General features: G+C 49.9%; 1 protein-coding gene across 2 annotated transcripts in view; it reads left to right on the forward strand.

Moving 5' to 3' along the window:
• Nucleotides 1-382: 382 nt before the first annotated feature.
• The window catches only part of Alpk3 (alpha kinase 3), a 44,696-nt gene continuing 23,545 nt past the window's right edge, over nucleotides 383-21,533 (forward strand). The window contains exons 1-5 of one of the 2 annotated variants that reach the window (XM_051206574.1): nucleotides 383-540; nucleotides 6,364-6,402; nucleotides 9,850-9,971; nucleotides 18,342-18,459; nucleotides 19,031-20,309. In XM_051206574.1, coding sequence (XP_051062531.1) covers nucleotides 398-540; nucleotides 6,364-6,402; nucleotides 9,850-9,971; nucleotides 18,342-18,459; nucleotides 19,031-20,309 — 1,701 coding nt within the window. In that variant the 5' untranslated portion in view covers nucleotides 383-397. The remainder of the gene's footprint in view (nucleotides 541-6,363; nucleotides 6,403-9,849; nucleotides 9,972-18,341; nucleotides 18,460-19,030; nucleotides 20,310-21,533) is intronic. The other variant, XM_051206575.1, reaches the window with a different exon arrangement.

Raw genomic sequence — 21,533 nt, forward strand, 5'->3', positions numbered from 1 at the left:
TTGGCCTCCTTTGGACAGAGGGGGTCGCTGATAACCTCTATGTGCATAGTGTTGGTTTTGCTGACCAGGTGGAGCTCAGTGGGGCCCCCTTTAGGATCTATGTCAATCTCCCCTTTCCTTAGGTCTCTTAGCTACCCCTTTTCCTTCTAAAGGCGTCTTTGAAAACTGGAAGGGAGCCAGAAGAAGGTTGTGGGGAGGCCGGGGTAATAGGCACCCTCTCTTTGTGTCTCATTTGCAGCATTTCTTTGCAGGCCTCCCTGGTCCTCGGGTCAAGCTGAGGAGCCGCGCGCTGGTCCGGGGGAGGGACAGCAGCAGGTGACAGCAGCCTTGGGCTATAAATAGGGGCGCACGTCAGTGTCGGGCAGGAGCCGGGGCTGGAGGCAGGGGTGGCGGAGCCATGGGGTCGCGGAGGGCCGTGGGCCGGGGCTGGGGCCTGGGTGGACGGGCAGGGGCGGGTGGCGATGGTGAGGACGACGGGCCGGTGTGGACACCCGGCCCGGCTAGTCGCAGCTATCTGCTCAGCGTGCGGCCGGAGACTAGGTGAGTTGCCCGGCCCGCTCTAGCCCTTGGGTGGTGGGCGGGTGTGGCCAGGCTCGTAGAAGCGTCCGGAAGCTATGGAGACCCGGAGTGAGGCCCCTGCCCTCGAGCTTTCTGAACCCTACGGCCCTGAGATGTGGGGACAGAAGCAGACCAGAACTACCTGGTACCTCATGGTACTCTTTTGACCCCTTGAGACCCTGTGTGCCTCAAATGTGTATCCCAAGAGAGGAGAAAGTGCCTTTGAGGTGATTTTACAGGGGCCCGAAGGCTTTTCTTATCTCCCTCACCCCATACTGGGCTACTCCCAGAGCTGGATTCCATAGTTAGTGATAAGGAGATCCAGAGTGGCTGAAATTCCTACGCTTCAAAGAGGAGCAAGCTGCCGGTGGGTGGGTGGGTGTGGGGGAGCCAGAGAGGCTATTCCACTGAGAGTGGGAGTCGGAGATCAGTGTGGGATAACTCAAGTTCCTCCTCTGGGCCCAGGGCTTTGGCCTTCCAGCACTGTGTTGTGTCTAGCTGAGAGGAAGGGGTGCCAGGAGGTGACGGGTGGCCCTGTCTGGGAAACCGGGGAGGGACCTATGGGTTGAAGCTCTGAGGGGTTGAGATGCCAAGGGAGGGGTGAGGAACCCTTCATTGGCCTTCTTAGAGTGAAAAAAGTCTGAAGAGTTTGTTTTAGGAGCTGTTATTCCTAGATAAAAGGATACACAGACAATGGCAAATTTCTGGAAAGACACTCAAAGATGAACAAGTGCATTGCCCCTGCAGACAAACTTCCTGCCCTCCACTCTTTTCCTAAGGGGAATGTGACAGTGGTGGCTCTTGGGGTAGCCGTCGCTACTTCTTAGCACAGAATTTGGCTTGTGTATTGTGCAGAAGTTGCTTCTCTGAGAAACTGTCTGCAGATTTCTGCTCTCAAGAGTACAAAAAAAAAAAAAAAAAAAAAAAAAAAAGGCACCAGTGATATTCGGGAAAAGCCCTGAGCACTTCCTCCAGGATCGGCTGAGTCCTATTGACCTTGGAGTTGGAAAAGTTCAAATGTAACCGGAACCTGTTTCTGCATAAAACTCTGCAAATGGTGTCACGTGTTTGGGGCAGGGCTGAGGACTGGTGCTAGGACTGAGTCAGACTCAGCCGGGCTCCTGGGCTGCTGGGGCTGTGCTCAGCACCCTTTCCTGTTACTGGCTCTGGGGAACACTGTGTAGTGTGGACATCAGTGACCTTAGTGAGGCAGACTCCCCAGTGAGAGCTTTTCATTTATCCCACTTGTGGCTGTGGCTTATCTGGGCGTTGCTTCTCTCCGTATCTGGCTTTTGTCAATACCAGTAGAACAAGAAGAGGAAACAGGGTTTTTCTTGGAAATCTAGCGGTGAAGGAAGGGAAGAAAGGGTGTTTGAAAGCCTGGAAGAGAGGAGCGGGTTCAGAATCTGGGCTCTTAGGAACAAGGCTGGAGGCTTGGGCACCGAGCTACTTCCTGGCTGAGTTTGTTTTAGACATTTTTATATGTGCCAGGCAGAGGGCTGCAAGGAAGAAAAGCTTGTCTGGCTTGAGTCCTTGGATGTTAATGGGGATGCTGTTAGAAGGCTGTTCTTGAAGGCTCCCCACAGTTTTGCCCCTGTATGTTTTCACCTCCTGCCAACTGGCTACAGACCAGTTGGGTCCCGACAAGAGCAGCCAGGTTTGTTTGGCTTCTGGAAGAGCCCATGGCAGAGAGAGAGAGAGAGAGAGAGAGAGAGAGAGAGAGAGAGAGAGAGAGAGAGAGAGAGAGAGAAACAGAGAGAGAGAGAAACAGAGAGAGAGAGAGAGAGGGAGGGAGGAAGGGAGGGAGGGAGGGAGGGAGGGAGAGAGAGAGAGAGAGAAACAGAGAGAGAGAGAGAGAGAGGGAGGGAGGAAGGGAGGGAGGGAGAGAGAGAGAGAGAGAGAGAAGAATGTGAAGTGGATGGCTCTGGGGTGGGTGCAGGGACAGTTCTAGTGCTGTGGGAAGGGTCTGATTTGTGTTGGAGGAATTGTACACTCTGCTGCTCCTCCAATACCTGCCTGTAGGGATGGAGGGAGACCAAGAAACAAAGAGGAGAGCTTGAGGACTTTGCTAACTGTGTTCAACTCCAGCCTGGGTCCTGGCTGAGAGGCTAGTTCTGCCCTCACTTACTATGGGTCCAAAATATTCTGGGTCCACCTTTCTATAGATCTGTTTCAAAGCTTTTGTTTGTTTGCTTTTTTTTTTTTTTTTTTTTTTTTTTTTGAGACAGAGTTCCCCTATGTAGCCTTGGCTGTCCTGGAACTAGTTCTTGTAGACCAGGCTGGTCTCGAACTCACAGAGATCTGCCTGCCTCTGCGTCCCAAGTGCTGGAATCAAAGGTGTGTGCTACCATGTCTGGCTTGCTCTGGGGCTCTTAAGTCGTCCTTCCCAGCTCTGAGGCTGGGCTTTCCTGGGGAGCTATGGACAGCCAGCCACATGTCTGGGACTCCAGAATCTGTGTCCCACATTTCCTGTTTGCCCCATGGTCCTTGGAGGGATTTCTAGTCTTTTTTTTTTTTTAATTTATTTATTTAACTTTATTTTATGTGCATTAGTGTGAAGATGTCAGATCCCCTGGAACTGGAGTTATAGACAGTTGTGAGCTGCCATGTAGGTGTTAGGAATTGAACCCCAATCATCTAGAAGAATAGCCAGTGCTCTTAACCACCAAGCATTCTCTTCCGCCTCAGGATTTCTAGTCTTATGTCAGTTTGTGGCTCACTGAGTTCAGGGAAAAAGTCCCACTTGTCTGTCCTATCTAATAGACAGTCTCTTTGCTCATCCAGGGGCTGTGAGGGCCTCACATCTCCAGGCAGGCAGTATGTGCATAGGCTACAGTACTCTAGAGAACTGAACTTGAGACTAAATAGTGACTGACCAGCTTTTGTGTGACTCAAAGCCATCAAGTCCCTGGCTCTTGTTTCAGGAAGGCTCTGACTCTGGTGGCCTCATAGGAGTGGAAGGGAAGGGCTGTAACATTGCTACAGACAGACCACTTTGAAACAACCTCTGCTGCTCCCCTTGGCTAAGGCAGGTTGTCTAGGATGTTCGGGAAACTGGCATTGGGCCAGAAGTTTCTAGAGGCCTTTTAGGTCTCAGAGTGGATGAAAAGCAGAGTGATGGGAGGCCCCAACTTCCACGCCTGCCCTGGTTCTTCCAGGTCTATTTGCTCCTTTATGAGGAGAACTTTGTTTTCTGGGCCCTGGATTCCTATTCTGCAATGGGATCATGACAAGAGCTCTAAAGCCCTTCAGCTTCAACAGTAGATATCTCTGACCCTCCCTGCCCTACCCACCTCCACACACCCAAAGCTTCTCTGCTAGGATCAGTCAGTCAGCAAGGGCCCGACAGATCTTCTGCCTTTGTAGGCCTCAGATTCTTCTGGCTTGATTAACATGTAAGGCAAGGGACTGGAGAGATGGCTCAGCAGTTAAGACTGTGTGCTGAGCCGGGAGGTGGTAGCACATGCTTTTAATCCCAGCGCTCAGGAAGCAGAGGCAGGCAGATCTCTGTGAGTTCAAGGCCAGCCTGGTCTACACAACAATTCCAGGACAGCCAGAGCTGGTTCCCAGCACCCACCCTAGGTGGCTCACAACCAGCTCCGGGGGTCTGATGTCTCTGTCCTCACAGGGCACAACTCTAGCTCCAGGGGTCTGATGTCTCTGTCCTCACAGGGCACAACTCCAGCTCCGGGGGTCTGATGTCTCTGTCCTCACAGGGCACAACTCCAGCTCCGGGGGTCTGATGTCTCTGTCCTCAGGGGTCTGATGTCTCTGTCCTCAGGGGTCTGATGTCTCTGTCCTCACAGGGTACCTGCACTCTCATACATACACATACGCCAACAATTTTAAAATAATAAAAATGAAATCTTTAAAAAACCCTAGCAAACAAACATGTAAAGCGAGGTTGAAGGATGGCAGGGCCAGGAAACAAAACCTCACAAACAGCCCGAGAGAGATGGAGAGGACACAGTGTCTCTGCTCAGTCTCCTGCCCACGTGGAGGTGGAACCTGTCATTTTCCGTTGTAAATTAGGAAGCTGGCCCAACGCCTCCCCTCCCAGGGAGGAGGTCCAGACTCAAGGGGAAATCTCTCAATTCCAAGGAGACAGACAAAGGCTGTTCATGGTCAGGGAAGGATAGGATTGCCAGTACCCTGAAGCTAAGGGAGGTTCTGCCTATATAGCCTCCAGAGGATTTTTAAAACTCCAAGCAAAGGCCCCTGCAGTGTGCATCCTTTTCCTGACTCTTCTGGAGCAGCAGCCTGGTGGGGTGTGGGGAAGGACAGAAGGACCCTTCCTCTTTGAAATGTTTTCCATTTCTCCTCCTCCACCTCCTCATTACCTATTGTATGCCTAGCACTACCTGAAGAACCATAGAAGCTATACAAAGACCTAGATTTAAAGGCTGTGTGGGTGGGGTTTAGCCGAGCAGAAGGAAGGAAAGACGTGATAGCCTGGGATGTGGCCATGCTTGGATGGGCTTGGCTGCCGTACAACCTGAGTGTTGGAAGGGGCTGTAAGAAGGACCAGAGAGGGCCTTAACTGTTGACATGCGTTGAGTATGAACAAACAAGCGGTAGGTGGACTGCAGCATTTTCTACACAGTACTGTGAGAAGCCAACTATGATGGTATATTCCTGTAATCCTAGCCCTTGGGAGGCTGAGGCAGGAGGATCATTATGAACTCAAAACCACTTTTGGCTACACAGTAAGTTTGAACCTAGGTTACATCAGACCTTGTCCTCCCAAAATCAACCACACAAGCAAACAGGGAAACAAAACCAGGACCAAACCCAAATAACAGCCTGTGAGAGAAAGGGAGGGGGTGTTAAGTGTGGAACTGGCAGAACAGGGAAAGAGAGTTAGAAAAGGAGAAAGAAGTGTTGGTTGGATTTGTGGGAAAGGGGAGAAGGAAGACTTCAAGACGGAAGGTTTGGAGCGTAGGATTTTGGAAGGATGCTAGTGGCATCCGAATAACCCATGTGTAATGGAAGAGAAGGGGTGAGATGGAAATGCAAGCTTCCCTGAGTGCCACTGAGCAGGCTTAGTGCCATAAAGAAGGGGAAAGTGAAGGGTGTGTGTGGGCGGGATGCCCCTTGCCATCTCCGAAAGACTTGAGGCCCGCAGGAGGAAGAGGTCAAAGCTGCCTCAACACCAAGAGCTGGTGCACCACTTACATGTGGCCTCACTCCCCAAAGGACGAAGCCCTCTTCTCTGCCCCGCCTCTAAGCAGGATGTGAGGTTGGACTGAGGGAGCTGGGTGTCTCTAGCTCCTGCTGAATTAACTGCTTTGTTTTCCTCCTCTTTGCTCTCCCAGCTGGTTTGCCTTGCTCTTTAACCATACTTTAACATATTAATGGTTGGTATTCTCCAAGCCACCTGTCTTCTCCAAGCCTGTGTGGGGATTTCCAGGAATGAGGCTGCTCTCCATCAAAGGCAAGAACTGAAGCACCAGCTACCCACAGGCTGGTATGCTGTGGGTGGGGAACCAGCACAGGCCTTCCTCTTAGGGAAAGAGACTTATGCCCGACGTACACCTTTCTCTCACACACAGGGACCTCCATCCTGCCTAACTGATTTCCTGGACTCTGCTGCATTTAATGAGCTCTTGGTTTTTAGATATATTGGTGTCCAGTGGTGAGGCCTCTTGCTGCTAACAGGAGCAGCCAACTAAGACAGCTGGTTCCTTTTAATAGAAAGGCCTCTGGGCCTCAGATGGTGGCTGATTAATACTTTGTGACTGTTGTTGATTTTGCCTCCTCTCCTTGCTTTTGGGCCTAATGATTCCATTTACTGTTTTTGCTTAGCTTATCAAGCAACCGGTTGTCTCACCCCAGCTCTGGAAGGTAAACGCACATTGCATTACGTTCTCCGACTGCTTTTGAGAGGCCTTGAGAGGCCACAGGGTGACTGCTTGTACACTAACCAGACTGCATGGGGTGATGGGGAGGGTGTGAGAGGGTACTCACATGGGCATGGGTCTCACAGGGACCACAGTTGATGCTTGCATGGGCCTGGGACTCAGGGATAAAGGTGTAGGGAAGAGTTGCTGAGGTGCCTGCCATGATAGCTTTTGGAATGGGCACCACAGGGGACACAGTGGGCAGACACCAGCCATAGGAGCCATGTGTCTAGCTTTGATGCCTTACCTATCTTTCTGTAATAGTGGCCCTGCCTTTTAAGTCCCGTCCCCCTGTCCCCCCCCCCCCCCCCCGTCATCCTGTAATTTCACCTGCTACTTTTCCTTCCTCTGAATTTTCCTTTCCGTGGACTCCACCCCACCCTCAGAGACTCAGAAGTACACATTACTGTCCCATGTATCCTCTGACGGAGGAGCCAGCTCAGAGCCTGAGCAAGTCTGTGCTCAAGGCTTGCAGCTGAAAAGCTGCCCTTTCACCTGCCAGGCTGGGAACAGTCCTTGCGCTGGCTGAACTGACTGTTTCCTGGCTACTTCTCACCTCTTGAGCCCCATCCCAGACTGGGATGAGTTAGCCACAAGTTTTTCTTCTCACACAGAGGAAGATTTCTCACTAACCAGCTGGTTTCTGAATAGTTCATTATGTCTTCAGGCACGATTAGTTGGTTCTTGATGGGGATGAACACCAAGGGAACTTTGGTCTGGGAGGAGGGTAGGGTAGTTCAGCTGATTCAGAGTGATGCGTGCTGTGAGAGAAAGCCAGGGGGGTTCGATGGAGGGAAGAACACCAAGGGTTAGGCTCCTTTGAACATCACAGAAATCCATGATTCTGGGTCCTTTCAAGATAATAGACCATTAAAAAAGTCATGGAATTGGATATACTTGGAAGCGTGGAGGTTGAAAAGACAGTTACCAGATGTGTGTGGATTTCCTGGTTTCTTGGGTAGCTGGATAGGATACACCTGGAGTTTAGCCCACAGCAGAGTGGAGGACAGTGGCAGACGCAACTGTGGCAAGCACAGCTGTGTGATGGTCAACAGAACATGGCAGAGTGACTTTTCCTGTCCCAGCCTGGTTTACATAAACAGTTCCAGGCCAGCCAGAGTTGCGCAATGAGACACTGTCTCAACAACCAAACAAAAGTCCCCAGAGAATAGGACAAGGTAGAAAGATTCCTCAGCAGGTCAGGGCACTTCCTGTCGTTCAAGCCTGGGGACCTGAGTTCAATCTCTAGAACCCACGTAAAATGGGAAGGGAGAGAGCTGCAAGTGGTCCATGCATCTGCTCCGGTGCATTTGGACCTGCCCCTCTCTCTCGCTCACACAAAATAAATACACAAAATTAATAAAATAAACCCCAAAGTCTGCTTCAAACAACAAGCAAAAACCATAAACAAGTTGTGCAATGTAACAAGGATTAACAGTGGTTGGGCTATGTTTGGCTTAGAACTTTCTAAAAAGTTCAACTCAGAAATTGCTATTACATGATGGGAACAAGAAACATTTTCATATAGGGTGCAGTGGTACATGTCTTTAATTCCAAAATTTGGAAGACAGAGGCAGGCGGATCTCTGTGTGTTTGGGGCTAGCCTGGTCTACAGAGTGAGTTCCAGGACAGCTAGGACCACATGGAGAGATCCTGTCTTAAAAAGGAAAAAGGAAAAAGAGGAAGAAGAATGAAGAGGAAGAGGAGCAAAGAAAGAGAAACATTTGAAACATTTGCAGGGCTGTAAATCACATCTACTTGAAAGGCTGAAGCAGATAGACCACAGGTTCTAGACTGCATAGCAACACGCTGTCTAAAAAAAGAAAACAATCCAGATGTTATACTCTAAGTGTTCAGGGAGTTGATAGCCTAGGTCCCAAAGGTTCTCTATTTCTGTATGACTTAAAGGGGAAAGAGAGGTGCTTATGCTATTGGGCAATTGATTCTCAGTGAGAGAATGCTGCCGGATGCTGCAGAACACACCGCGCAGGCCTGGTTCAGTGCTCAGGTGGATGAGAGGGGAGATCCCCATCCTAGGTGGACCTTAGAAGGAGGACTCAAATGCCTGGATGTCTGCATTCCCAGGCACCGTCAGCCCAGAAATCTTACTTGATTCAAAACACTTCTTGGACCTAAACTTTCCCTTAGAACTCAAGTGCAGAATAATGCTTAGAGAAGAGATAGATGATTTGTGGAACGTGGAGCCTTCTTTCTGCAGAATGTGTAGGGTTATACCCTCTGTCTGCATTCCCTCATACTCTGTACCTGTTAGAGAGTCACGGGCAGGTAAATATGGCTCTTGGGCCGACTCCTTGAGGTCCAGAGAAAGGAAGTTGGAATGATCTGCCTTTCTCCACAGTTCCTTCTGCATCTGTTGGCTTTCCCCTTCACGGTCCCCCACTGCTACTCACAAAGGGTGTGTGCCCAGGGAGGGGAGGAGGGCTGGGCACAGCTTGTGCACCACCCAACCTGGCTATGTGGTTGAGCTTCACGCCTGGGAACGCACTGTCTTTGCTGGACCATGAAAGGGTTTGCTCCCTGTGCCGAGGAAGGACTGTTGCCCTGTAAGTCCTGAGGACTGTTGGTGAGTTTGGGGTAGACATAACAAGCCCACAGATACAGCTGCTAAAAGGGCCTCTATCACAAGGGAACCAAGAGTTCTGGTTTTTTAGGAGTCAGTCTATGGCTGCCAGCCTTGTTTTCACTTTAGCTCGTGGTGTCCATAGAGGGAGCCGAGGAGCCATAGCTGGCTTGCTAGTGCCTCCCATAACTCTATGTGACATCAAGCTTCATTTGATAGTCCATAGAGTAGAGTCCCCTTAAGAGCCAAGCCCGCCAGCATTGGCAGCTTATTCTTCATCTACTGTGGCCTGTGCTGTGCGTTTCTTCCGAATCCCAGCTCTAGGATACAGTTCCATGCCTCAGGGACCTCTGAATCCTTGAGGGTTGGCTGGCTTTTCCTTCTTTGGCATGGCTATGCTGGGCTTGGGCTCTATCTCTGGGACTTGAGGTATTTACATGTATGTCTCTCCCACATCCCAGCTTCCCTGGAGATGAAAATGGAGGGTGAAGCCAGTTCCCCACCATCCCTCAGTAAGGATCTTATGGGGATGTGTAGGATAGTAGTATGGTATGCTCAGGAGCCTGGCCTATTGTTAGTCTCTTGCCTATCATAATGGCCCTGGTCAAGGTTGCATTTAACCCCTTAGTACCCAGCCCCCGACCTGCCCAGGAAGCCCAGGAACTGTTGAATAAAGGCTTGCTCAGGTATGCCCAGGAACTTTGGCCACAGGATGACTGACAAACATGCTAAGGTTTACACTTGGGCTAGGCAAGGTCAGAGTCTATTTTGTAGGGAAGGCTCCTCTAAGTGGCTTTTTGCTTTTTCTAGGAGCACCTTCTGCTCCATCATTGCTCAGCTCACAGAAGAGACCCAGCCACTATTTGAGACCACACTCAAGTCCAGGGCTGTGTCGGAAGACAGTGACGTCAGGTTCACCTGCATTGTCACAGGTAATGAAGCTATTGATACAGCCCCTACCAGGGTTTCTGCACAGAGTTGGGTCCCAGGAGGACAGAATGTGTGTGGAGGGGTGGCAGGTTATTCATACCAAACTGAGTGATTTGACTTTAGCTCCCCAACCCTCCCGGTGCCCTCAGTTTAAACAGGCTGGTCCCTGTCCCGGTGTGTGTGTGTGTGTGTGTGTGTGTGTGTGTGTGTGTCTGTTGGATGTGTCTGAGAATGTGCCTCAGTTGTCAGTTGGTAGGATGCTCACTAGTGCATATGAAGCTCACTAGCATACACGAAAGCCCAGGGTTTTATCCTTGGGACCACATGAGTCTGGCATGGTAGTTTGTGTCTGTAATCCCAGCACTTGGGAAGACAAGAAGATCAGAAGTTGAAGGTCATTCTCAACCATGTGATGAGTTTGAGGCCAGGGTAGGCTACTTGAGAAACCTGTGTCAAAACAGAAAAACAAAGACGATAAACCCCCAACTATACTCAGGGAAGTTCCTTCCTCTTCAAGTATACCCAGTATTGATGAGTACTCTTCAAAGCTATCTGTTGAACATCCTCCCACCTAATAGTTGAGCCACCTAGCCTGAGAGACAGTAAATCATAGTTATTCCAACCATAGACCCTGGAGGCAAACTGCCTGGCTTGGAATCCTGACTCAACCTCCTTCCCATAATATGGTGCTAAGCGAGTTACTATGAGCCTGAGTGACTTAATATGTACTTGGCCATTGGAATAGCACCTGGCACACAGTACATACAAGTGTTAGGAATCAAGACTTTTCACTTTCCACTGAATCTCCTGTTGGGTTTTCAGTAAGATGCTCAGTGGTGCACCTTAGAATCCGGGATTAGGAGAGCTGGGACACTAGTCTCAGGCATTGTTTCTTTCCCATAGTTCCCAGTAAAGCTTCCCTCTGCACTGTCCTGACCAGCCTCAAGGCCTACAAGATATTTACAGTCAGCTGTACCTACCATTTCAAAGGGCCCCAGACTCAGACTCACATACCTGCAAGCCCTCCCTCCCTTTTCCTTCAGTTTGTTAAGGTAGTTTCCAGCTGTCACATTCCCCGATCCTGGGTGGACTTGCTTAGCCCAGCCAGCTAAAGAGCTTCTTTGGGTTTGGTTTTTCCATAGTAGTTGTCCCAATTACCGGACTGTCCAACACATCTGCTAGAGGGACACCAACTCCCTGTATCCTTTATCTTTGTATGACGTGGTGTGTTGCAACTGAATTCTTCCAAACCCTGTGAAGTAAGTGCTATGGTTAGCCCAGCTTTTCAGAGGATGAAGCTAGAAGAGGCTAGGTGAGCTGCCCAAGTCACGAGGAGCTAGCTGCTTTTGCCTTGTGCCCTGCCCCTGGCTCAGTCTCTGGTGCTGCCTGTATCTGAGTCTCTGGCTCTGCATCACCAATGGTTTCCTAGAAAATATCCTCATTCCACACTTCTTCATATGCTGCTTTATGTAGAATGTTTTTAATTCTCCTTGGAAAACATCAGGTGCTGGGGATGTAGCTCAGTTTATAGAGTGCCTTCATAGTAAGCTGAGGCTGCGGTGATGTCATGAAGTGCGGAATAAACCTGTGGTGGGCCGTTCCTGTGATCCCAGCACGCCGCAGGTGGAGGCAGGGGGATCTCGAGTGCAAGGGCACCTCTGTCACACAGCCATTTTGATGCCATCTTGGCATGCATGAAAACTGTCTCAAAGAAAACTAAACTTTATTTTACTAAATGAATACATGTCCATAGTTTAAGATTTCAAATTATACAAAAAGATGCTTATTGAAGTACAGCCATTTATCCCTTCCACCAATCTGTCTTCCCAGAACCTGGGATTGTAGATATGACCTACCGTGTCGGCTTGTTTTACTGCTTTTTAAGACAATGTTTCATGATGTTTCTCCAGGTGGCCCAGAACTCTCTATATACAATAGGCTGGCCTTGAACTCACAGAGATCTGAGATCTGTCTGTCTCTACCTCGAGAGTGCTGGGATTAAAGGTGTGAGTCACCACATGCAGCAGTTTTTGTTTATTTGGCTTTGTTTTAGGATAGGCTCTTACTGTATAGCCCAGGTTGGACTCAAACTGGCAATCTTCTTGCCCCAGCCTCCTGAGTGCTGGGTTACAGGTGTGCATACATATCACAAGGCCCAGCATTCTGTTTCTAAAGACATTTTAACCTTTGCTCTTCCCCTTCTATCCCTAGTCACCAGATCCTGTGGCGACGTCTCCATTTTTACTACTTCTAAACTCAGGGCTTGGCTTTGCTGTGTGTGCTGTCACTTTCTGCCTGCCTGGCTGCCTCCCGCTTACAATGGCTTTAGCTCCCATTTCTCTTCTTGCCTGGTCTCCCAGTGTGCGTGTGCATGCGTGCGTGGTGAGTGTGTGTGTGTGTGTGCATGCATGTGTGCAGGCATGTCAAAGCACACGTGTGGAGGTCAGAGGGCAGTTTTCAGGAGTCAGTTCTCTCCTTCCATCCTGGATTCCAGGGATTGAGCTCAGGTCATTAGACTCACATAGCAAGTATTTTAAAAATACTGAGCCCAAAGGAATAATTAAAAAATACATCTTACTTTAATGTGTGTGTGCACACACATGCACACACAATAATGCTTGTGTGGAGGTTAGAGGACAACTTGTGGGAGTTGGTTCTGTCTTTCCACCATGTGAGTCCCAGGGATGGGACTCTGGGAGTCAGACAGGGTAGGAAACACCTTTGCCTCAGAGGCAATTTTTTTTGATGACCAGCCCAGGCCTCAGGCTTCTGCTGAGGAGCACCTACCAATTGAGCTGGTACAGTTTTCAGGGCCCTGGGCAACCATAATATCCACATTGTCATTCACTGTTGTACTTTCCCCTCCTTATCCCCACATCTCAGCTCACTCAGTTTTCTGTAGCAGATTAGAAAGCGATCACCATGGTATTACCGTATACCAGAAACAAACAAAAAATGTAGGTTGCAGGAAATGGAGGAGAGGGTTCCAGTAACTAGGGAGACTAGATTAGACATTAGGCCTGCTCAGTTTGGAGGTGTTCCTGGCTGATCAGTGGCTGAGACTGGCCTCTGTGTGAGGCTGCTGCTGTCCCTGGCTTCTCTTAATGGATTCAGGGAACCACATCAGTTTCTCTTCCTCCTGCTAGAAGCAGGGTAGATGACGGGTCAGGCCCTGACTCTGGGGCCTCACCCGGCACAGATGGCGCTTTCCTCTGTTTGGACCCTTGTCCTGTTGAAGAAGACTCACCTTTACCGGGGGGCAGGGAACTAACTGGCTCTTCCAGGAAGAAACCCCTGCAGATGCACAGGACTTCTAGGGTTCTTTTCCACTCTCAGTGGGAGAATAGGAGAAAGTGTGCCTATGGCTGGGCAATCTGATTCCTATAGGCTGGAATGCTGCTGTCTCAGACTGCTCATTTCTGCCCAGTGTGCTGGCCGCCCTCCTCCACTGTCTTCAGCTTGGGGGTACACTGTGTTGAGGTGTGTATGTACACATGTGTGCATTTTCACATGCTGAAGTAGAAGAAGGAAGCTTCAGAGGCAGATTGAACCAAAGAACCTAATCTGTAGTAACAACCACATTTCTTTCTTTCTGTTTTGAATAATTTATTTTTATTTTATGTGCATTGGTGTTTTACTTTCACATATGTCTGTGCAAGGGTGTTAGAAGCCCTGGACCTGGAGTTACAGATAGGTGTGAGCTGCCATGTGGGTGTTGGGAATTGAATTGGGGTCTTCTGGAAGAGTAGGTAACGCTCCCAACAGCTGAGCCACCTCTCCAGCCTCCAAGAATCACATTTCTTAAAAAAAAAAAAAAAAAGCCAGACAGTGATGGCACAGGCCTTTAATCCCAACACTTGAGAGGCAGGTAGATCTCTGTGAGTTCAAGGTCAGCCTGGCCTATAAAACAAGTTCTCTATGTAGCTAGAGCTATGTAGAGAAATCCTGTCTCAAAGGAAAAAAAACAAAAAACACAAAACCAAGCATTGGTAGTGGGGGATAAGTCTAACATGATAACTTTTATACATTGGCCCCAGAATCCTCATTGAAGGGAATGCTAGAAAAGGAAAGTTGGGCTGTGTTGTGTACCAGACAAGTAACCCTGGGTAGTAGCTCCCGTAGGTCCTGTGAAACTCGTATTTTCCTTGAGTATGAAGTAGGGGTTACACCTGTCACTTTAAACCAGAGAAGGATCCAAATTCAGACCTCTGCTTACTCACTAGTTGCTTTTTGCAGAAGCGGTAATTTCATGAGCCTTGATTTCCTTTTCCTGTTTTTTTCTTTCTTTTTAATGATTTTTTGAGACAAGTTTTCTCTGTGTATCCCTGGCTGTCATCCTGGATCTCTGTAGACCAGGTTGGTCTCCTACTCACGGAGATTTGCCTGCCTCTGCCTCCTGAGTGCTGGGACTAAAGGTGTGCACCACCTAGGCTCTTTCTTCCTTTCTCTCTTTCATTCATTCATTCATTCATTCATTCTTTCTTTCTCTCTCTCTCTTCCTTCCTTCCTTTCTTTCTTTCTCTTTCTTCCTTCCTTCCTTCCTTCCTTCCTTCCTCTCTCTCTCTCTCTCTTCGTTCCTTCCTTCCTTCCTTTCTTTAACATGGGAAGGAAGTTTTATTGGGGGAAGGGGAAGGGAGTGGGAGAAGGGAAAAGAGAGAGGAGAGAGTGGGCGGGGAGGAGGCAGATTTCATTTTCCTTTTAAAAAACTACTTTAAAAATTGTATGTGTGTAACAGAGTACATATGTGTATCATGTGTGCACCAGTGTTCAAGAGGCCTGAAAAGGGTATCAGATGCCCTGGAACTAGAGTTACAGGTGGTTATGAGCTGCCATGTGGGTTCTGAGAACTGAACTTGAGTCCTCTGCAAGAGGACTAAACCATCGAGTCATCCCTCATTTCCTATTTTCACATTGAGAATTGGTAACTGCATTCTCCTCAGGACCAGTATAAGGGTTAGATGAGATATACGTGAACAGTGTTTCATTCGGCTCATCTTCTGGCACACAATAAGTAATTCTTCTTCAATAAATGTGAACAATTTTTGCTCAGGGGAGCCAAGTGAAATTCCGTATCTGAGTTCTCTTAAAACTCTAAACTCCCATTTCTCCAAATCTGAGTTTCTTCAAACTGGACTGGTTGGGATGAGGCTGTAGGCATCTAAGTTGTGTCCTAGACAAGCTGGCTAGCTGTGAAACAGATCACAGGCTGTGAAGGGCCAGGGGAAACCACTGGCTCAGGCTCTATTTTGTGTTCTCCTGGCCAGAGGACTGTCTCTCCGTGAGTATACATGCTTCCCTGCCCAGGAAGTATGTGTGCAGCTGAGTGAAGGACCTAGCCCCATCTGGCTTTTGTGTATTTATATAATATAGTTCACATTATCCAGGGGTAACCAATATGTTCCCCACATAAATTCGTTTTCAAAGCCATTCCTGCTAGGAAGCCCTAAATTGTCAGCTTGATCCCCACTGTGGGCATAATCACAAGGTAGTTCGTGTGGGGGTGAGGCTGCAGCTGTGAAGGCTATTCATCATTCTCCTCTTTGTCCCATGCCTTTGCCCTACTCCAGCCTCTCTGGACTGGACACTGAGGATGTCCTGGGCAGGTCATGAGGCAGAAGACTCTAAGGCCCTGGTGGGTGAGATCATCTCACAAGATGGTGAGAGCACCTGCGCTGGCCCTGGCCACATGTGCAGTGATGTAACCAGGGGCTTTAGCGCACAGTGGAAACACAGGGCTCGGTTTACAGCCAGCACAGCCCAGTTTGTTGCCTGCCTTGCTCCCTGCTGCTGTGTGCTGTTCTCTAGCTTGCCCTTTGCATTTCCTCACATGCCACACTGCAGTTTCTATGCCCACCCACAATTTGTTTATGTTCCCTTACTGCTTTACTCGCTCTAACAGGCTGTTAAACAAGTAACTACTGTGCAGGCACTGTCTCAGGTGGAGGAGAGAGACACCACAGTGAGCAAATGGTCATTCCTGCCCACTTGGGTCTAGAGTCCAGCAGGAGAGATGGCCTAGGAGCTAGGCTCTTACAGTAGCATGACTAGTGGGAGGAAGGGGAGGTGTGCATTGGGGTCTTCTGAAATTCTGCTTAGTCTTTGGGTCTCCAAGACTCTAGCAAATCCCCAGCCAAGGAGCTTGTTTCCTTCTAGGACCCTAGGCTCTTCATACACTGTTGATGTATTCATCTAAGAAGATTTACTTGCTTTGGATTGCATGCCAGGCACTCTTCTAGGAACTGGAGATACAGCAGTGGAGATCACTGATAAATCCCCACTGCCCGAAGCTGGCATTCCATGATGGGCCAAACGTGCACTGACTAACAAGCTCAATGTGTCACGTGGCAGTGTGCTCTAGGAAGAAACAATCATAAAAGACTGTGCTGAAGGGGAGATCCACAGGCTTGCAGGGGCCTTGGGAAGGCCTCTGTGAGGAGCTAACTGGGAGGCAGATCTCTACAGGATCTGAGGTGCGGCCTCCTAGGCCGTGTGAGGGAACACAAGATAAGGGCAGTGTAGAAATAGGGTGTAGACTGTGTGGGCCTGTGTGGGACCGGAGCCCCTGGGGTCTTTGCTGCTCCTTGACCAGCTAGAGCTAGTGTAGGAAGCGAGCAATGTGCAAGTCACAGGGGACCTGGTGGACAGTTCTGGTGTAGCAAAGGAAACAGGAGCAGGGCTGGGAAGATGGGGAGAAAGGCCTGTGTGTGGTGGTGCACGCCTTTATCCCACCGCTCAGAGGCAGAGGCAGGCAGACCCCTATGAGATCAAGGCTAGCCTGGTCTACATAGTTCCAGGACAGCCAGGGCTATAGACAAAGAACCTACAGAGAAAATCTCAAAAAAAAAAAAAAAAAAAAAAAAAAACAAACAAAAACCCCCAAAGCTAACAGCAACAAAATAAAAATAAATAAGTGAATAAATAGAAGATCTCTCTTCTTTGTTCTTTTTCTTTTGAGACAGGGTAGCCTGAAACTGTAGGTGTGAACCACCATGCCAGGTTTAGAAGCAGGGTTTGGAAGTATGTCAACTTCCTTCTAACTCTCATTAGTGTAGCTCCCCGTCTCTCACTGTAACCAAGCATCATCCACTTCTTCAGAACAGAGCCATCTCACATATTCTCAGAGTGGTATGTCCAGCTGCTGGGGGACGGCCCAGTCAGGAAAGCGCTTGCCTTCCAGCATGAAGACTGGAGCTTGATTCCATGTGAAAGCCTGGATATACTGGCATACACCTAGGTCCCCGGTAGAAGGGAGGCAGAGATGACAGGACCTCAGGGGAGTGCCTAAAGATAAGCTGGGAAGCTTTGGATGTCAGTGTGCATGCAGAAAGCAACAGGAAGAAACAATGCTGACCTTTGGCCTCCACACACACGCACACCTATTCCTACACACATGTATGCACACATGTACACATGAACATATGTACATGCATACACTACAGACACTACAATCAAAAATAAAAATTACATGTCTAAAAAAATACATTTCTAGACACAGTGTTTGGATTGGATTGGATTGGATTAGTTGCTTCGAGGGAAGCAAGAGGCATGTGACTGTGTAGTTAGGCGCTCTGCTACATGGGTAGCCTGGGAGTCCCCAGGAAGGACTGGTATGTTACCCTCCCCCCCCCCTTGTTTTTTCGAGACAGGGTTCCTCTGTGTAACAGCTCTGGCTGTCCTAGAACTCATTTTGTAGACCAGAATGGCCTGGACCTCACAGAGATCTGCCTGCTTCTGCCTGCTGAGTGCTGGAAGGAAAGGTGTACACCACCACAGCCTGGTGACTCTGTGTGTGTGTGTGTGTGTGTGTGTGTGTGTGTGTGTGTCTGTGTGTGTCTGTGTGTGTCTCTGTGTGTATGTGTGTGTGTGTCTGTGAGTGTCTCTGTGTGTCTGTGTGTGTGTGTATGGGTAGATAGGTGGATGAAAAGTGAGTGGATGGATGGATGGGTGGGTGGGTGCTTTAGTTGTGTTATCAAAGGATGCAGCTTAGGAACTTGGAATGAAAGGAAGGGGTCACAGCAGTGATGAGGTCTGGAGAGGAGGCCTATGAGGTAGAGTCCTTTCTATACATGAGGATATCGAATGGGTCATTATAGAAAGGAAGCATGTTATTCCCAGTTATCAGTTGCTGGAAACCCCTCACCCCTTCCTAATAGAAGATCTCCTTCCTTCCAAAGGGAGGGAAGATGCTTTCCATTTGACACATCCTACATTCTGAAAGTGAGCTGAGCAACTGGGGTGGTGCTTCCAGAGGGCCTGAGGCACTGGTACCGCACAGCCCCTTCTGGCTGTACAGGAAGCCCTCACCACGGTGTATTCGCCCTCTACTTTGAATCTCATCGTAACACTGTTCAATCTCTTGCTTCCTTGTTCAGGATACCCAGAGCCAGAGGTGACCTGGTACAAGGATGACATAGAGCTGGACCGTTACTGTGGCTTGCCAAAATACGAGATTACCCACCAGGGCAACCGTCACACCCTGCAGCTGTACAGGTAAGGGAGAGGGGCCAGCATGGCCCTCTGCCCTCCTGAGGGCCCTTCGCTGGGCCCTGCCACCACACATGGAGTCGGCCGGGTGGAATGCCAGGCACTCTGCAGTTAGAAGGCAGGGTTCTGCAGCTGAGTTGATCTACCTGTTGAACGGTGCTGTCTGCCAGTGTCTGGGATCTCCCAAGGCCAGGGTAGGCGTGCTTCTCACAGCCACGAGTCAGTGCAAACAGAGGAGGTCCTGACCCGCAGAAACCTTTTCCATGAGCTCAGCAGCTACAAAAAGAAACAGTGTCATCATTACTGCGCTCGGGGGCTGTGTTGGTCACCTGCTTCTGAATGGAGCTCTTCTGGGCCCCAAGTCTAATCCCTTCTGGGACAGCATGACCGTGGTCGGCTGCCACCCTCTTATGGCCTCAGTTTCCTCCATTGTATCTGAGGAAATTTATGATGCCTAAGGTAGGGCAGGACTTGGATTGGGAGGGAACACGCAGTCAATGCCAGAGGCTCTGGCTGTGGGGAGGAGGGCTCTCGCTTCCCAGGTGGGAGAAATGGCGCCTCATGCTCCTGCCTCTAGGTGCCGGGAAGAAGATGCTGCCATCTACCAGGCCTCTGCCCGCAACACCAAGGGCATCGTGTCCTGCTCAGGGGTCCTAGAAGTGGGCACTATGACCGAGTACAAGATTCACCAGCGCTGGTTCGCCAAGTTGAAGCGCAAGGCTGCAGCCAAGATGCGTGAGATCGAGCAGAGCTGGAAGCATGGGAAGGAGGCATCAGGGGAAGTAGACACCCTTCGCAAGATCAGCCCTGACCGCTTCCAAAGGAAGCGCCGACTGAGTGGGGCCGAGGTGGCCGCCCCCTCGGCCCCCATCAGGGAAGCGGAGGAAGGGTCCTCAGCAGCCTGGCCAGAAGGAGAGACTGAGTCTGCACAGCACCCAGGTTTGGGTTTGATCAACAGTTTTGCTCCTGGAGAGGTACCCACCAATGGGGAACCTGCCCCAGAGAATGGCGAAGATGGGGATCATGGCTTGCTGACCTATATCTGTGAAGTCATGGATCTGGGACCTCAGAGCACTCCTCCAAAGGAGTCTGGAGCTAAGAAGAAAAGGAAAGACGAGTCTAAGCTGGGAGCTCAGAAGCCAGAGTTAGAAAAGGCAGAGGGAAGCCAGTGCTCTTCAGAAAATAGCATTCTCAGTACAGACAAACCCAATTCCAGTAGAAGAGAGAAACCCACGGATTCGCAGCCAGCTCAGACCCAGCCCAGAGGCAGGGAAGCAAGGGGAACTGGGCCTTCTGGAATAGAAAGTACCAGGAAGTCAGCCTCTGTGGGCACTCAAGACAAGGTTCAGGGTGCTCCTGCCCCAGCCCTGGTCTCTGCCCCAGCCCCTGCACGGGTCCCAGCCTCCGTCCCAGCCCCAGCCCTGGCCCCGGCCTCCGTCCCTGCCCCTACCCCAAGCTTCAGCTCAGAGCAGGTATATTTCTCCCTGAAGGACATGTACATGGAGAACACCCAGGCAGGCAGGTCTCAAGGAGAGGAGATGCTTCCACCCACAAGAACCAGGGTGCCTGGAGAAAGTCCCTCAGGGAAGGTACCTACAGCCTCTGGCCAGCCCACACCTTCCATGGTCCCCCCACCCATTAAGCCTTTGAATAGGAAGAGATTTGCTCCTCCTAAACCCAAAGTAGAGCCCACTACCACTCCTTCCTCAAGTCAGAGTCCAGACGCTGTGGCCCAGAGCGTAGGGAAGGCCCTACCTCCAGCCTCTGCCCAGGTCCCAACACCCCCTGCCCGACGGAGACATAGCACCCGAGATAGCCCCTCGCAAGGACGGACAAGTGACAAGACTTCAGGAGAGGTAAGTGTGGATACTGAGGGTGTGGAGGCTGCTCTGGGAAACTGACCTCATGGAAACTCTTGCTGTAATGGCTTGGCAGCCAGTGGGTGGTGGGCTATTTATAGAAGGGGCGGAGAAGGGTTGGAGTGCCAGTCAGGAGCAAGGGGGCACAGGCATGGCCCTTGCTTAACCATACTCCAGATAGGAGCATGCAGACAACATAGCCAGACGATTCCCCCTTTGTCTGAGAGAGTATGGAGTCTCCTGGCTGAGGGAAGAGTGGGGAGATAACTGCTCTCTCGGGAGAGGGAGAGGGATCGGTGGAGAGGTTTTTGGAGCCATGCTGAAGCTCCAATGCTATATGGGGAAGATGGGAGTGTTCCGTAGTGTGTAGCAGTATGCGTGATGCTCACCAGAAGACTTAAAAATAGTGTTATGATCCCAAGCACTTGGGAGGCTTAGTCAGGAAGGTCGTGAGCCAAGGCTAGCCTGGGATACATAGCAAGACCTTGTTTCAAAACAAAACAAAGTCACTCCCAGCTCCCCGCAAAACTGAATGTCTAAGAAGTACTGGTTCAGTCTGGTTTGACTTAAGTTTTGGGATATGGCTGGCAACCCTTAGCAAGGTGTGATCTTGGGCAAGTAACAGTCAAAATAATAATTCATAGCCATTGCAAGAACTGGGTGCTTAGGAGGCATAGTGTATGTAAACTAACTGTGATGGCATAACATATACCATGGTGGGAGACGGTGAGAGCTGGGAGCAGGAGTCCATCATTTCTAGGGAACAAGTGGCCAAGAGGAATTTTGTGTGGAGGAGGGGCAGGGGTACCCACCTGCCACAGGTAGACAGATGGGATTCGGCGATATGGAGCTTGAGGAGCAGGGAGGAGTGGATGAGAGGTGGCTAGGATGTCATGCTCTGGAGGCAGTGGGACGGAAGTTCCCTAGGACTAAAGTGTCCCACCTCTGGGCAGACACGGGGAGGGGAGGACAGTATTCTTACACGTATGTGGATGGGATAAAACAAATGGGGCACATTTATACTAACAATGTATTACTGTTTATCAGAAATCCCAATTTTATTGCGCTCTGTATTTCTCTTTATTAAATGTCAGTGGAGATGGCTTCTGATTTGGGCAGGAACTATGCTGAGACTGTTTCTCAGGATAGAGGAAGCCAGAGTCCTGGCTCCCATGAGCTGAGGCTTTCCCTGGGAAGGCAGTGTATCGCGGTTTAATAAGG

The sequence above is a fragment of the Phodopus roborovskii genome, unplaced genomic scaffold (genome assembly GCF_943737965.1).
Source record: "Phodopus roborovskii unplaced genomic scaffold, PHOROB, whole genome shotgun sequence".
Lineage (NCBI taxonomy): Eukaryota > Metazoa > Chordata > Mammalia > Rodentia > Cricetidae > Phodopus > Phodopus roborovskii.